The sequence below is a fragment of the Grammomys surdaster genome, unplaced genomic scaffold, assembly GCF_004785775.1.
Source record: "Grammomys surdaster isolate TR1022 unplaced genomic scaffold, NIH_TR_1.0 335, whole genome shotgun sequence".
In the NCBI taxonomy this organism is placed as follows: Eukaryota; Metazoa; Chordata; class Mammalia; order Rodentia; family Muridae; genus Grammomys; species Grammomys surdaster.
In genome coordinates, this window is record NW_021604754.1 from 798,060 (window position 1) to 816,223 (window position 18,164).

Consider the following 18,164-nt stretch of genomic DNA (forward strand, 5'->3'; position numbering starts at 1 on the left):
TTGAAAGCTCTAGAACAAAAAGAGGCAAACATACCAAAGATGAGTAGATGGCAGGAAATAATCAAACTCAGGGCTGAAATCAACCAAGTAGAAACAAAAAGAACTATAGAAAGAATCAATAAAACCAGGAGCTGGATCTTTGAGAAAATCAACAAGATAGATAAAACCTTAGCCAGATTAATCAGAGGGCAGAAAGACAGTATCCAAATTAATAAAATCAGAGCTGAAAAGGGAGACATAACAACAGAAACTGAGAATTTTTTTTTAAATCATCTGATCCTACTTCAAAAGCCTACACTCAACAAATTGGAAAATCTGTATGAAACGGACAATTCTCTATACAGTTACCAGTTACTAAAGTTAAATCAGGAGCAGATAAACCATCTAAACAGTCCCATAACTCCAAAAGAAATAGAAGAAGTCATTAACAGTCTCCCAACCAACAAAAGACTGGGACATGATGCTTTTAGTATAGAGTTCTATAAGACCTTCAAAAAGATCTAATACTAATTATCTTTAAACTATTCCACAAAATAGAAACAGAAGGAACACTAACCAATTAGTTCTATGAAGCCACAGTTACACTTATACCTAAACCACACAAAGACACAACAAAGAAAGAAAACTTCATACCAATCTCCCTTATGAATATCGATGCAAAAATACTCAATAAAATTCTCACAAACTGAATCCAAGAACACATCAAAACAATCATCCATCATGATCAAGCAGGCCTTATCCCAAGAATGCAGGGATGGTTCAATATTCGGAAATCTATCAATGTAATCCACTATATAAACAAACTCAAAGAAAAAAACCACATGATCATCTCACTAGATGCTGAGAAAGGATTTGATAAAATTCAACACTCCTTCATGGTAAGCCTTGGAAAGATCAGGAATTCAAGGCCCATACCTAAACATAGTAAAAGCAATATACAGCACACCAGTAGCCACCATCAAACTAAATGGAGAGAAACTTGAAGCAATCCCACTAAAATCAGGGACTAGACAAGGTTGTCCACTCTCTCTCAAGTATAGTACTTGAAGTCCTAGTAGAGCAAATAGGCAACAAATGGATGTCAAAGGGATACAAATTAGAAAGGAAGAAGTCAAAATTTCACTATTTGCAGATGATATGATAGTATAGTTAAGTGCCTCCAAAACTTCCACCAGAGAACTTCTAATCCTCATAAACAACTTCAGCAAAGTGGATGGATATAAAATTAACTCAAACAAATCAGTAGCCTTCCTATACTCAAAGGATAAACAGGCTGAGAAAGAAATTAGGGAATTACACCCTTCACAATAGTCACAAATAATATAAAATGCCTTGGTGTAAATCTAATCAAGTAAATAAAAGATCTGTATGACAAGAACTTCAAGTCCCTGAAGCAGATCTCAGAAGATGGAAGTATCTCCCATGCTCATAGTTTGGCAGGATTAATATAGTAAAAATGGCCATCTTACCGAAAGCAATCTTCAGATTTAATGCAATCCCCATCAAAATTCCAACTCAATTCTTCACAGAGATAGAAAGAACAAATCTCAAATTCATTTGTAATAACAAAAACCCAGGATAGCAAAAACTATTCTCAACAATGAAAGAATTTCTGGGGGAATCAACCATCCCTGACTTCAAGCTGTACTACAGACCAATAGTGATAAAAACTACATGGCACTGGTACAGAGACGGGCAGGAAGATCAATGGAATAGAATAGAAGACCCAGAAATTAACCCGCATACCTATGGTCACTTGATCTTTGACAAAGGAGCTAAAACCACCCAGTGGTGAAAAGACAGCATTTTCAACAAATGGTGCTGGTTCAACTGGAGGTCAGCATGTAGAAAGGTGCCAATTGATCCATACTTATCTTCTTGTACAAAGCTCAAGTCCAAGTAGATCAAGGACCTGTACATAATACCAGCTACAGTGAAACCAATAAAAGAGAAAATGGGGGAAAGCCTCAAACACATGGGCACAGGGGAAAAGTTCCTGAATAGAATAGCAATGGCTTATGCTCTAAGATCAAAAATTGACAAATGGGATCTCATAAAACTGCAAAGCTTCTGTAAAGCAAAGAACACTGTGAATAGGGCAAAATGGCAACCAACAGATTGGGAAAAGATCTTTACCAATCCTACATCTGATAGAGGGCTAATATCCAAAATATAAAAAGAACTCAAGAAATTAGAATCCAGTCAACCTAATTACCCTATTAAAAATGGGGTACAGAGCTAAACAAAGAATTCTCAACTGAGGAAAGTTGAATGGCTGAGAATCACCTAAAGAAATGTTCAACATCCTTAGTCATCAAGGAAATGCAAATCAAAACAACCCTGAGATTCCACCACACCAATCAGAATGGCTCAGATCAAATAGTCAGGTGATAGCAGATGCTGGTGAGGATATGGAAAAAGAGGAACACTCTTCCATTGTTAGTGGGATTGTAAGCTTGTACAACCACTATGGAAATCAGTCTGGCAGTTCATCAGAAAATTGAACATAGTATTACCTGAGGACCCAGCTATACCACTCCTGGGCGTATACCCAAAACATGCTCCAACATATAACAGGGACACATACTCCACTATGTTCATAGCAGACTTATTTATAATAGCCAGAAGCTGGAAAGAACCCAGATGTTCTTCAACAGAGGAATAGATACAGAAAATGTGGTACATTTACACAATGGCAAACTACTAAGCTATTAAAAACAAGGAGTTCATGAAATTCTTAGGCAAATGGATGGAACTGGAAAATATCATCTTGAATGAGGTAACACAATCACAAAAGAGCATACATGATATTCACTCACCGACAAGTGCATATTTGCCCAAAAGCTCACAATACTTAAGATACAACTCACAGACCACAAAAAGCTCAAGAAGAAGGAAGACCAAAGTATGGGTGCTTCGGTCCTTAGACGAAGTAACAAAATACTCACAGGAGCAAGTAAGGAGACAAAGTGTGGAGCACAGACTGGAGGAGGGACTGTCTGGCTGTATTGGACATATGTTCCTGACCCACCTTTGCTTGCCTATATCCTAGATGGGACAAGCTGCCTTGCCTCAAGTTTTTAGACCTTGTGGGACAGAGAATCAAAAAGAGAAATTATAATGACTTTTGTACTTTTCTTAAAGGTGACAAGTTATTCGGTCTCAAACATGTACCGGTCTAGAAATCAATCCAATATTATAAATAATAGTCTTCATTTGGAAGGCAGGATCTTGACATTTTCAGAGGTATATTTGGAAGTTAGTTGCAGTTCTCTATAATGTTATGATAGCAAGGGATAAAGTTGGGACAGGATCTGGATTTCAAACAACGATTAGTTCATGTGTTAAGACTCTTATAATTGTCAAGTTAAAATCGGTTTAGTCTCTTCTACAGTATTTATTGTAAGCTGCATTGACTGTATACTTTCTAATTGTGTTAGTGTGTTGAAACCTGGCATGTCTGTTACAGGGATCTATCAACCAGCTTTTGTCTCACTGCCCTGAGTATTAGAAAACCTTGATTCTCTGAAAAATGCTTGAAAGTGCTAGAAAAAGTGAGTTAGGCTTTAAGCAGAAGCAGGAGGGTAGTGGGCTTGACTATTGCTGGTATAACAGCTTTAAATTACATTAATTGTTAGCACCACTGCTTTTGCATTAGTTTTGACACAAGAAGTTAAGTCAGCTAATTTTGTTAAGCATCTAGCAAGAAATGTTGCTAATGTGTTGAGTATACAAGAGGATTTATATAGGTGTTTGGAACTACTGACTGATGCTCTATATCCTATTCAAATTATCGCAAGGAGGTTCAGGGTTTAAGAGTTAGGAGCCATCTCAAGTGTCATGACAAATAACACTGGAGTAATGTTATTTCTAAAATCTACAATGATAGTCATTATAATTAGAAAAAAAGACATCTGTGGGGTATTTGGCATAATTCTAACACCTCTCTGGATGTTTTAACTTTGCATAGTGAGATTATGAATTTTAAAAATGCTGTTCTGTTGAGCTTTGATGCTACAGACAATCCTGATAAAATTAATTATCCATAGCTTGAGGTCAATATTTCGATTTTGGTCAAACCTCAAGAATGGTACATATAGCTTGATCAGGCTAGCCCCTTTTGTCCCAGAGAATACTTTTATTCCTGCCCATTGTGTTAAAGTTTGTCTCTAACTACATCAACAAGTTGGAAGCCAAAGTACATTACTTGAAACTGAAAATGGACCCTTAGACAGAGTTATTAATTTAACAGGCTGTCAAGCCAAGGATGGGTAAGATTCTGCACAGAGCCTTACCAACCTAAGACATAAGTACATTGCTTTTGATAATGCATATTCCATGACGGGTAAGGAAGGCATTCTTGTCAGAACAACCTAAAACAGGCTCAGTCTGGTTTATGCAATAAAAAAGGGAGAGATGTGGAGAGCTTTTGGGGCTGCCTGGTAGGAATCTGACGTTGGCCAAGGACAAGGAAATTGGCTGCTTGGCAGAAATCTGACATAGACCAAGGACAAGGAAATGGGCTGCTTGGCAGAAATCTGAGATAGGCCAAGGACAAGGAAATGAACTGCAGGCAGTATTCTGACATTAGGCTAGAACAAAGAAGCAATTTCAGGAAGGAATCTAAATCCTAGGCTAGGACAAAGAAGTAATTACAGGAAGGAATCTAAAACTTAAGCTAGAACAAAGTAGGTTTCAGGCATGAAAATGACTTTGGGCTAGGACAGGGAATAGGCTGAGATATTTTGGTCATCTGGATAAGCCCTCAGAAATAGTGATCACAGGAGTGATCACGGGACTCTGTTTATTGTCCTGCATGCTCTTTGACTATCTTGGTTTATTGTCTTGCTTGTTCCTTGACTATTGGCATCTATTGTATTGCTAGTTCCTTAACCTAGAACTGACCTTAATACTTGCATGTAATTTAAACTGTATAAAAGCAAAAAAGGAGGAGGGATGGGATAGGAGATTAATGGGAGAGGGGGAACATGGGGAAAGGGGATAACAACTGAAATGTAAATAAATAAAATATCAAATTAAAAATGCTAAAATGCAAAAAAATCAATAAATGAAAATTATACTGAATTTTATTTAGAAATAAATACGAATTGAAACTATTTGAAGAATAAAAACAATATGAAAATTTCAGGTACTGGATATTAAACCATATAAGTATACATGTCACAGGACAAAGAAAGTATACTGATTTATCAGGAAATTCCAGTGAAATTTCCAAATATATATAATAATGTAGCTTATAATGAATGACACTTAATTCATTAGAGAATTTAAGTTCTATGTGTCATAGATATTTAACTGTAAAACATGACATAATGAAGCACAAACAGAGGCTAGAGAAATGGCTCCATGATTGAGAGGATATTCTTTTTCTAGAACACTTGAGTTTGGAGTTTGGTTCCCAGTACCCACATAAAGTAGCTTATAACTGTCTGTATTCAAGTCCCAGGGAACACAATGACCTCATTTGGCCTCTGTGGTTCATCCACACATCTAGTAAAAATATAGACATGCAGATGCACATATGTACCCATAAAAAAGATAATCTTTAAACAATAAAATTAAAATAAAACCAAAGATATCTGCACCTTGCATAATATTTGAGTTTCATATACCTCTGAAACAGAAGTATAAAACAAAATAAAAAAGATTATACAGGTATGTAGCAATTAAAATTATAATAGCTAAAAAATAAAAACATGTCCTTATGTAATGGCCCATGTCTTTATTCCAGTCCTCATGGGCCAGAAGCTGTTAGTTCTCTGTGAGTTCCAAATAGCATGGGCTACATAGTAAATTCCAGATAAGCTAGGTCAACTAGGGTTATAGAATAGGACCCTATCTAAAAAAAATATTAAAAATTATAAGAATAACATTACAATGTCCATAAAATATTTTCCATAGAGAAGATATTCTAATATGAAAAAGAGAAATACAACAAAATAGAAATATAATAAAAAGACAATTCATAAAATAGAAATAGAATAAAATGACAATGCCCATAAAGTATTTTCTCATAGGGAAAATATTCTAATATGAAACAGAGAAATACAACAAAATAGAACTAGAATAAAAGGACAATTAACACACACACATGCACACATGCACGCATGGATGCACGCACATGCACACACATACATACACACAAATTTAAATGCATAATGACTATAAAAAGCATTTTAAACTTATTGAGAACCAAAAATAATGCTGATAATAATAATGTATGCTTTTCACCTAGAAATATATATAGTATTTCAAAGATGATGATAATATCAATTGGTAGTAAAGACTCAATTTTCCACTGTAGTACTAGAAAAATTATGTATTTTCTAACTATATTTGTATACCTCAAGTCTAGAAGTCATAGCAAGATTTAGTTTTTATCTAATTGGATGTATATTGAAGGACTACTTTCACTAGCCATAAAATTAAAACAATTTAAAATAACTTGGAACTTATTCCATGAATAACAGTACAAATAGAGATTTACTAATCAGGTGGGGAGCATCTAATGGCATAAAAAATATTCACAATACATTAAAAGGAGAATAGTTGAACACTATGTGAAAGAATGCTTTTTCTGCCTTTCATTAAGTAAATATTCCCATAGAAAATGGAGGGAGAAGTATCAAATTATCTGGAGTTAGATACTGTAAATATGAGCAAAAATTCTTTCCTTTTCAAAAAGATTGCTATGAACTTCAGTGTTCTGATTACAGGATCTAGGGAAGACCTTTTCTACAGAAAGCATGTGTGTTAGTGATAAGGGCAGAGGCTCTACAAGGAGAAAAGAACACTCGAGCTGTAGCAAGCTTATGGAGAGTTCAGGTGTGAGTGAAGCTGAATCCAGAGAAGCAGTCAGCTATGGGTGTTCCCAGAGATGAGACAGAGATGAAAAGTGAATCATAGACAGCAGAACTCTAGAAGCTTTGCTGAGAGCACTCATACTGAGGGGATGTATGCAGATAAAGTGCCCTAGGCAGAGCCCAGGCGTGAGCAGAATTACCCCACTCTTGCTTTAGGAGCAGGAAAGCTTGGATTCAAAAGCCTGTCTTTGTCTAAATATAAGGGACAGATCCTCATCTATAACACTCTGGGGAATATAAGAACTGTGGCATTGTGAGAATTAGGTTTTCTTTATGTCATTTAGCTTTCTGGGACTTAAAAAAAAAAGTCCTGATATAAGCTGAACTAATAAACCTATATGTAGTGATGGAAACACAGAATCAAAAATTCTATAGTAACAAGTTCTCTTTGATGATCATATTCCATCAGTGATATGCTTACAGATACTTAGCTTCCCTTAGATTATCCTTAATTGACTCCGCTACTTTGGTTTTTAACAGCCTGTCTCTCTTCTGTGCTTGAAGTGTTGAAGAGTAAAGACCATGTTATGTCTGGCTGCTGAGTAAGATAAAGAAAAAAGCATGTCCACAGTTAGTGGGGATGTACCATAGCTAATACAATTTTAAAATTGTGTCACTATTGTAGAAATAAGGTCCTTTGTGATGGAATTTCCTTTGTCTTAACCTTTCACTGTTGAATGCAATTTTTATAGTGCTTTTTCCTATCAGTAGTGAAACTAACTGTTATGCCACAATTATCATGATATACAGAGATCAAGAATATAAACACATTCTGAATGTATGTCCCTCTACATTTACTTATACGAGTATTATATCTGTTTCAGTAGTCTTTGTTTATTTAATAGGATGAAGAAAATGCCCAGAAAGAACACACAACAGTAAAGCTCAACACGGTAGAAGTTTATTAAAATGGCTAAACTTTCTCCCATTTTCACTGTGAGTTGGAAGAGGAGTTAAGATAACAAAGGCTGGTCAGAGGAGTAGACACAAGGATGCTGGGAAAGCTCTGTTACCAAAGACAAATCCACAGACAGAAGAAAGACGTTCTACTAGAGTGAATATAGTTAGCAACAGTATCTCAAAACAGCCAGGAGAGAATTTTTCTTTTCTCACCACAAAGAAATGATTGAGTGATCTGTATGATAATTACGCTATTTTGATCATGAAAGATTGTATACATACATTGAAATATACACTGTATCAAATAAATGTTTTAAAATAAATCTTAAATTGAAATAAATAATAGATCTTGGAAATTGTATGTACCTAAGTAAATGGGATCTAGATTTGAATAGCTTTACAACACTGAACTGTGTGGTCTCAGTGATGCGTTATGTAGGGGGAGGGAGAGGGATGGAAGACTCTCTTCAACATCACTACACTGTGTCCTGCCCAGCTCATTTTCTCCTCGTGTCTTCTCACTCTGCACATTCATCAATTCACTCCCATCAGGACATTTCCTTACCAATATTTGGTTGGGTATCAGCCAGAGATATACATTCCAGCACTCAGGTTATCTCAGAAGCACTTCTAATCACTCATCCATAGATAACTAATTCACTGTGAATGGCTTTGAGATTTTTCAACCATTTTTAACCTTGAAACGTTTTAATACTTTTCCATATTTACTGCCTTTCTCTGTCCTTAATGTCTACTCACAAGGAAATCTTGACTGAAAATATCTTCAAATGGTCTGTATACTCACTATAAAAATGACCTCAAAGATATGTTGAATAGATAATTCATTCTTCTGTATATCTATATATGTCTCTGTATGTATTTTATAACACATTCTACTAGAAGAAATTATATTTTTATAGTCTTGTCTTTCCTGCATAGATCTACAGATCCACCATTAGATAACATATCTATAATTTATAACAAATTATTTATTATATGTGACTATATGAATCTATGTATAAATATGTGATGATAATATGAATAAATTTACTTACAAATAAATTAAAATCTATGCATCTATATATTTATATTTATATATACATATGTAGATTGATAAAGACCAGAAGAATTTCTTCTAGAAGAAAATAGCATTACATTCTGAAACAATTATAGTCAATTTTGTCAAGATAAATTTTTAATGAAATTTTTAGCTATTAGTTAGCAGAATAAAATAAAATTGTTTAAGTAGCATGGTTACATATAGTTCATACAGCATTTGAGGAGAAACCAAAGCCCTGCTAGCTGAGGATAAAGACCTGAAGAAGTATAAGCAAGTCAATCCAAATAGAACATAACACCCCAAGGCACTATTGTGGTGAATTGTTACAGCAGACTCAATACATTTTCTGCTTGTCATCCTCTTCTACAGGCTATGACCAAGCTTTCAAAGTGATGCTCAGATGACACAGAAAAAATAACCACTTCTGAGCAGATCTGGGGACATCCAAAGTCCTTAAACATCACAAAGCCTAGGTTTCCAGGCTGCTATTCTCTTTACAATGATGAAGACATAAGCTGCTGACAGAATACATTCTAAGTGTTCCTCATCACCTCATTTTAAATCAATTTTTAGTCAATTTTGGAAACAATTCTCTCTCTCTTTCTCTCTCTCTCTCTCTGTCTCTCTCTCTGTCTCTCTCTCTCTCCCACTCTCTCTCTCAATATATATGTTCAATATCATAAACATTCCTTCATAAAATTCAGTATATCTATAGCTTATAGCCATATTTATCTATTAATCCAAAATATCAAAAAAAATTCCTCCATATAATTGACTGAATGGAGTCTTATTCTCGTCATGAGATTGTCATCTAACATTCTCTTTTTTAATACAGAAAATTAAAGGTGCCAATAATCTCACATACAGTTAAGACATTATAATCTGGATTCATAAAAGAGCATAATTTTGAAACAAGTAATTTGCTTTTCGCAACCCATTTTAATTTTGAACTATAAACTGAGACCTACTTTTAAGAATTTCCACTAATTTTTGCTAGAGTTTTCAGTCATTTTTGTTTAGACTTATAATAGAATTTATTAAAAAAATAAAAACAAAAAACCCTTTGTTTATAAGACTGCCCTCATCTTTCTGTAATCACAAAACTAGTGATTATATTGTAATAATACATGTCTCTATATTTACAAGTGAGATTCTTACCCCTAGGTATAACAAAATTCCGTAGAAGATGAATCTCCAGAAAACGCATCGCCGAAGGGCATGGATAAGCTGGGGATTCTTTTTTGAAGCTTGTTCCCTGTCCCATTCCCTGCAAAGAAGAAGAAAATGAGGCGAGTGAGCTGCAGGTGCACGTATCTGAGCTACTCTACTTCCCTTCATGCTTTCTGTCCTACGAATGTCAAGGATATTAACTATTATGATACAAGAGATAAAACCTTGTGATACCTCTCCAGATGCAATAGACAAAACCTTGTGATGTCTCTCCAGTACCAACTACCCAACCAGATATTTGGCATAATCTGATGGTCTGCCATGAAATCACTCTGCACAGTTTCACTTTATGAAAATACGAAGTATGAAATAAAAATAACTTTATGAAATATGAAAGTTTTGTATGTTGAAAAACTGTACTAGGTTTTTTAAAAGAAATGACAGGGTGAGCAAATGATGTATAACACTGAAAATCCACTTGTGTCCAGAACAAGATGCAAGAATAGATATTTTAACCGTTTTTCCCATTATCTCATGATATGTATGTGTTTTTAACTGTCACAGATTTCACAATATGAAGCTTTCAAAACATCGAGGAAATCTTTTGTTTTAAATATATTTTTACATTTTTAATTAATATAATTACATCATTTTCCCTTTCATTGTCCACCTTCCATCCCCTCCTGTCTCCTCCCTTCAGCTCCTCCCCTGTTCCTCTTCCGCGTTCTCAAATTCATAGACTCTTTGTCTTTGAGTACAATATATATTATTATTTTAACATATTTACATATACATACATACATACATACATACACACACACACACACACACGATCTGGTGAGTCCCTTTCATGCTGCTTGTATGTATATGACTTCAGGGCTGACTCCTTGGCATTGGATAACTAATTAGGGAGCTCACCTCTATTAAAAAAAAACATTTTTTTCTCAGTTGTCTATAGTTCTTTGTCTAGCAGTGGTGCTCTTGAAAGAAGGGGCTAGAGCACTGTGAGAGCCAGAAAGCCAGAAAGTCTGCTATGAGATATGACTTCTAGAAATGACAGGGAAGCTACACCTATAATATCAACAATCTGGTTGCCTAGAAGAGACCTGAACAATGACAATACCAACAGATATGCTAATGAAAGGGGAAACATCAGGTGAATGTTTTATTATTTAACACAAAGAAAACCTATTTGGTGTTTTAAAGAAAAAAATGAAAGAATTATCATTAACTTCATATCCAACTACTGAATTCATTTAGTAGTGTATAAGAATTTGAAAATAGAGCAAAATAAAAATATGTTCATAAGGATAGGTAGTAAATAGTACTGACAAAATTCTATTTCAGTACTAGCAGAATATCAGCTGGTTTGTTGTAGGCTGTTGTCACTGTTTATTAAGAAAACATATTTATAATTATTGTAATGGATAAAAACATGTCTTGGGCTCATTTTCAAATTGTGCTGAGATGAAAAAATTCCATGAACCACAGACAAGAACACAACTCAGATAAAGGCCTTGTATTTCATTAATGGCTATTCTCGTTATCATTAGGTTAGCATAACTAAATATGGTTCCACATCACTTCAGAGGAAGAACATACAACTGAGATTAATGAAAAGCTTGGGAGTCTCAGTACATGGACCATGACGTCCCTGAGAAACTTGCTAATGGCAGCTGATCAAGGCCTAGCCAATTCATGATCCTCTTGTACTCTTTATTCACAAACATGGAGCCAGTTTCTTCATCTGTGATATTTAGAGAGTCTCAGTGGGAGGTGATGTACCTGGTCCCAAGGTGACTTGGTGTGCTGGGGTGGGGATTTGACACCCAAAGGAACATGTCCCATTCAGAAGAAGTAATGGAAGGAGAACTTGTGTCAGGAGATACTGGGAGGAGAGGAAGAGCTGATACTGAGTTGTAAAGGGAATAAGTAAATAAACTTTATTTTAAAAAAAAAGTAGCCGGGCGGTGGTGGCGCACGCCTTTAATCCCAGCACTTGGGAGGCAGAGACAGGCGGATTTCTGAGTTCGAGGCCAGCCTGGTCTACAGAGTGAGTTCCAGGACAGCCAGGGCTACACAGAGAAATCCTGTCTCGAAAAACCGAAAAAAAAAAAAAAGTAGGTCACAAGAATACACAGTAGCAGTATATTCTCCATGCCCTTGCATAGGTCTCATTAAAAATTTTCAATACATCAATTATAATTTAATGATAAACTTTATTAGGAAATGGAGAAGGGTGAATGTCTATAAACCAAAAAAAAAGAAAAATGGTTGAATGAATGGATGAATGGATGAATGAATGGATACCAATAACAGTGGGATAGTAAATACAAAAAAGTGTCACATTTGACAGTAAGGGGTCACTGTTATCCCTCATCAATGCAATTTGAGAAATATGGTCAAACCAGAATCCATATTTCAGGAATAAATATATAAATGGATAATAAGCAAGTGGAGACCAGAAGAGCAAAGAATTGTCAGCTATGAAATGGAAGAGATGTAGACTTAAGGGGGAAAGAAGCTGTCATTTTAATCATAGGACTTGAATAATCTGTAGCTCTAGAGCAATTAGCAATCAAAGTAGAAGGTATTAATCCAGCAACACAGTAAAGAAGCTTAATGAGGGGAAAGAGTTCCAGACTGGCAAAGCTCATAGGTTAGTTGGAACACAGAGTGGGTTTCTGGTTTTCACACTGCAGTGATACAAATCATTCCATCTCATGGCCACAAAAGTGAAGCAGAGGAGTCAATCAATGGACCTCAGCCAGCCGACTGAAAACTTCAGTCACTTCCCAATCGAGTAAAGGAGTGGTTTCAATAAATATATTAACAAGAAATAAGATGAACCTTCCGGTCTGGGCCCGAGCACTGAGCAGATCTCGGGCGGCTGCTCTGTACCCAATCTCACAAAACCCAGAGGAAGAAGGCCTCCCAGGAGCTCGTTAGATGCTCCTGGGCAGCATCTTAGGTAAGGAGACAGCAACCCCCCTCCCCCCGAACAGGGAGTAACTGGGACCCACCAGGATCCAGGAATTCACTCCTGGTCCGGAACACTGGTTCCTTCCTGTCTGGGCCCAAGCACTGAGCAGATCTTGGGCCCCAGCTCTAACCCTAGTAGCAACACACACCCCACACAGTTATGAAACAACCAAGATAACAGGAAAAACAGGCACCAATAAGAGACAGGGCACGTAGCGCTAAGGTGATTCAAATGGCAAAAGACAAGCACAAGAACATAAGCACCCAGGGAACTTGGCATCATTAGAACCTAGTTCTCCCACACTAGAAAGTCCTGAATTCCCCATATCACCAGGAAAGCAAGATTCAGATTTAAAATCACCTCTAATGATGATGATAGAGGACTTTAAGAAGGACATAAATAACATTCTCAAAGAATTTGAGGAGAACACGGGTAAACAGGTAGAAGCCCTTAAAGAGGAAACACAAAAATCCCTTAAAGAATTAAAAGAGAACACAACCAAACAGGTGAAGGAATTGAACAAATCCATCCAGAACATAAAAATGGAAGTAGAAACAATAAAGAAATCACAAAGAGAGACTACTCTGGAGATAGAAAACCTAGGAAAAAAACAGGAGTCATAGATGCAAGCATCACCAACAGAATACAAGAGATAGAAGACAAAATCTCAGGTGCAGAAGATACCATAGAAAATATTGACACAGCTGTCAAAGAAGGCGCAAAATGCAAAAAGTTCTTAACACAAAACATCCAGGAAATCCAGGACTCAATGAGAAGACCAAACCTGAGGATAATAGGTATAGATGACAGTGAAGATTCCCAACTTAAAGGGCCAATAATATCTTCAACAAAATTATAGAAGAAAACTTCCCTAACCTAAGAATGAGAAACCCATAAACATACAAGAAGCCTACAGAACTCCAAATAGACTCGACCAGAGAAGAAATACCTTCTGCCACATAATAATCAAAACACCAAATGCACAAAACAAAGAAAGAATATTAAAAGCAGTAAGGGAAAAACGCCAAGTAACATATAAAGGCAGACCTATAAGAACTACACCAGACTTCTCACCAGAGACTATAAAAGCCAGAAGATCATGGACTGACATCATACAGACCCTAAGAGAACACAAATGCCAGCCCCGGCTACTATACCCAGCAAAACTCTCAATTACCATAGATGGAGAAAGCAAGATATTCCATGACAAAACCAAATTTACACAATATCTTTCCACAAACCCGGCATTACAAAGGATATTAGCAGGAAAGCTCCAATACAAGGAGGGAAATTATACCCTAGACAGAGTAAGAAAGTAATCCTCTTCCAACAAATCTAAAAGAAGATATAAACACAAAGATAATTCCACCTTTCATAACAAAAATAACAGGAAGCAACAATCACTGTTCCTTAATATCTCTTAACACCAACGGACTCAATTCCCCAATAAAAAGACATAGGCTAATGGACTGGATACGTAAACAGGACCCAGCATTTTGCTACATACAGGAAACCCACCTCAGTAACAAAGACAAACACTACCTTAGAGTAAAAGGCTGGAAACAAATTTTCAAGCAAATGGTCCTAAGAAACAAGCTGGAGTGGCCATTCTAAAACCTCCAGCCCAAGAACACAAAGGGAAGAACATGGCTCCTCCTGTATAGGTAGTTGAGGGTGGTCTTGTGAGGCATCAGTGGAAGTAGAGAGCCTTGGTACCCAATAGTTTGGATTCCCTAGTGTTGGGGACTCTGAGAGCAGGGAGGCAGGAATGGGAGGATGGTGAGAGCACACCCTCATAGAAACTCCCAGAATTATATGGATTAGTTATGATAGAGACAGGCCATCAGAAGACTAGATTGCAGAATTCAAACAAAAATGTCTTGATACTAAAATTTGTTTTGAGAATTATATATTGCAGAATACACAGCCTTGGTATATCTACTCATCAAGCGATCTGAGCAGACCTGCTCGAACCTCTGATGTCCTGGAATCTCAGCTGAATGCAGTGAAGACACAGATGCCAGAGGCTTATCAATTTACTCTCCCCCCCCCCGCCCTCTTCTAATATCTCAATGCCCGTAATCAGCTTGAAGAAGTTAATGAAGAGTCGGTTCCCCTATTCCCTGGGCTTGGGGACAGAGGTGGTTAAAATTGGGCTGTCTTTCTAAGGAAAAGTAGTGGTTTTGTTGGAACAGGGAGGAATAGCTAGGATTTATTGCATAGCCATAACGTATTGGTAGAAATCTGTATAATTGTTATTAAGCTGAGGTTATAATTTCTTAAATGGTACAAAATTCTCTTTGATTTCAAACTTTGGTTTTCATTGGTACGAGTTTCTTAATGATATAGAAGTGAGATTAATATTGTTACTCTCATAGGCATTGTGCCTATACAACACATTTAGGAATACAAGGCTTAGAACCAGTCCTTCTTTAACTGTTTTTTTTTTTTAACTGATTTGAGATGGTTAGCCTGTGAGTTAAGGACCATAGCAAATTCATGGCTCTGAGTTTATTGTTAGGGTGTTTTCTATATTTTATTTAGAAATAGCTGAGAGGAGTTAACAGACAACAGTCCAGATTACCTTACATGGATAGTTGGTTTTCAAAACGTCAGAAATCCACAGAATTGATGTTACAAACATTTCTGCATTAAGGTTCATTTTTATTAGAGACCTATCTGCTCCTGATAGCGTCCTGTCTTGGATTCTAAGAAACTGAGCATCTTTGGAGTTACTCCAGTTGTGGTGAGACAGCCACTAGGCAAGAATTGCCTGTTGTCATCTACAGACAAATTACTGTCCTGAAAAGGACACACTTGAGGAATAGTCAACTGATTATATCTGCTAAGACAGAGTAATCAGCCCTTAATAATTCTGCATCACTAAGTCTATCAGATGATCCTGGGCCAGAAGGCTGAAGATCAGATGCTCCAACGTTTTGTAGTATAGGGACTGTCCAGGTGTTCAGCGGTCTCTATAAATTGGCTACGTTTTAGAAGTTATGCTTTATGCGTCCCATAATTTCAGTTAATTCAGTCATTCTGGATTTCTAACAGGGTTGAAGACTTATAGTCTCATAGCTAATCCCAGCTATTTACTTTGAGAGAGAAGACTCGAGAGGATGGTTTTCAGCTGACATTCATTCTAAAGCCAAGAAAAAAGGCAGGTTCAGAACTAAGTCTTAGGTAGGAGTGATGACAAAGGTTCTGGTTAATCAACAAAATGATGGACTGGGTATTAGGTCTACCTTGTACCTTACTCATACAAATTGGTATAGTTATGCTCTAATTGTATTTTGAGAAAAAAGTTTTATCTTAACAGGAAGGATGATATGTAGGAGGAGCTATGGTGGGAAGAGTAAGGAGAGGAAGAGGAGGAGTAAGAAGAGGAGGAGGAGCTAGTAGATGAGAGAGAGAGAGAGAGAGAGAGAGAGAGAGAGAGAGAGAGAGAGGTGGAGGGTGGAGGAGGGGAACATGGAGGCGGATGTTTATGTGTTTCCGCCAGTCAAAGATAGTTGGTATATCCAGGTTGGGTATTGGGTTACACTTCTGATTGTATGGGCATCTTGTCATTGAGCATTACCAAACTTATAAAGCCTTTGGTTAACATTTTAAAAAATAAGAATAAAAAATAAAAAATAATTAAAACCAAAAAAAGAAATAAGATGAAGAGATACAAAATTGTAGCAATGACAATTATATAGAATAGAATTTATTTCTTATTAGAACGTATGTATCCATTCTAAGACAAAGAGTGAATTAAAACACAATAGATGAATTTTTAAAATTCTGTCAAAACAGAAGTCATAAAACAAAGCACAAAAGTATAAGGCCAGATAATTCTATAAATTTGGTGTTTAAAGAAAAAACAGAGAGGTGGAAGAAGGAAGGAAAGAAGGTAGGAAGGAAAGAAAGAGGAGAGGGGAGGAAGGAAGACTTATCTTCTGTGGCACAGAAAGGTGTAAGCATAGGGTTCTGAGAGCTCCACGTGAGGAGAAAACTAATCTAAGGAAATAGGCCAGCATAGGACAAATACCACAAATAGAAATTTGAGTTCAGCTATATTGGACCCACTGACCCCCTAAGGTTAGTTAGTCTTCTACCTAGATACTCACATAGTTTAGGCTTCATAAGCTATTAAATGTCCATTTTTAAATTGATAAACCTAGTTGATTGAGGTTTTGTACAATCACAATGGCCCCAACCAATAGTCAGAAAAGGGAACTATGATAAATTCACCTGGACTGAATTATTCATCATTGAGTGGTTGGCAAATTGCATTATCTCTAAGCCATGGTGTGCTCATCTGTAAGCTGAAGATAATTATGGTTTGGAAACGACATTCTCAACCCTACTGAAACAATGAACACTGTAGATGACTTCAGTGAAAGATGGTAACTTGAATAAAAAAGAGAAGGAGGGAACTCAATAACTATTTGAGATGTACAAGTTCAGCACACAAATGAAATAAACATGAAAAACCAAGATACCATGTTTCCTCAATAAATTACTAATCCTACAATAATGGCACCTAATAAAGAATGAGTATATTCAAACATCTAAAAAAAAAGGCATGAATATCCTACAAAAGAACATAGGGATTAACGAAATAAAGAAGTCAATACAAGATAGAATAATAAACTTCAATGAAGAGAATTGTTGGAAAATTTCAAACTAAAATGATTCTAGAAATGAAAAGAACCAATAATCCAAGTAAAAATCTTAGTGGGAAGTCTAATCAGTAGCTGGGATCATATAGAAAACAGAGGATGAAGGCTATAGACAACATATTGGAATTGTGTCACTCAGTAAAAGTCAGCAAGAAATTTTAAAATATATTTGACTAAAATTTGGGAAACCTGTGGAACTCCAAAGTGACGGCTTTATAAATAGACAATAAAACCATAGAAGGAAAATTCCAAACCTAGAAAAAGAGATGCCCTTCTAGGTACAAGAGGACTCACAGGACACCAGAAAGACAGAGCCACAAAAGTAACTTCCTCAGCACATGGTATGGTTAAAACATTAAAAGTTCAGAATAGAGAAAGAGATTGAAAGAGAAAAAGAGAACAAGTCTCTTCTAATGGCAGAGCCGTCAGAATACCACCTGATAATTCAGTAGAAAGTTTTCATCAAAAAAATTTATTTACTTTTAACATCTTAAAGT

The 18,164-nt window shown here is 36.2% G+C and overlaps 1 protein-coding gene across 1 annotated transcript in view; it reads right to left on the reverse strand.

Moving 5' to 3' along the window:
- The window catches only part of Cftr (cystic fibrosis transmembrane conductance regulator), a 165,651-nt gene that overhangs the window by 114,253 nt on the left and 33,234 nt on the right, over positions 1-18,164 (reverse strand). The window contains exon 3 of the mRNA XM_028778439.1: positions 10,003-10,111. Coding sequence (XP_028634272.1) covers positions 10,003-10,111 — 109 coding nt within the window. The remainder of the gene's footprint in view (positions 1-10,002; positions 10,112-18,164) is intronic.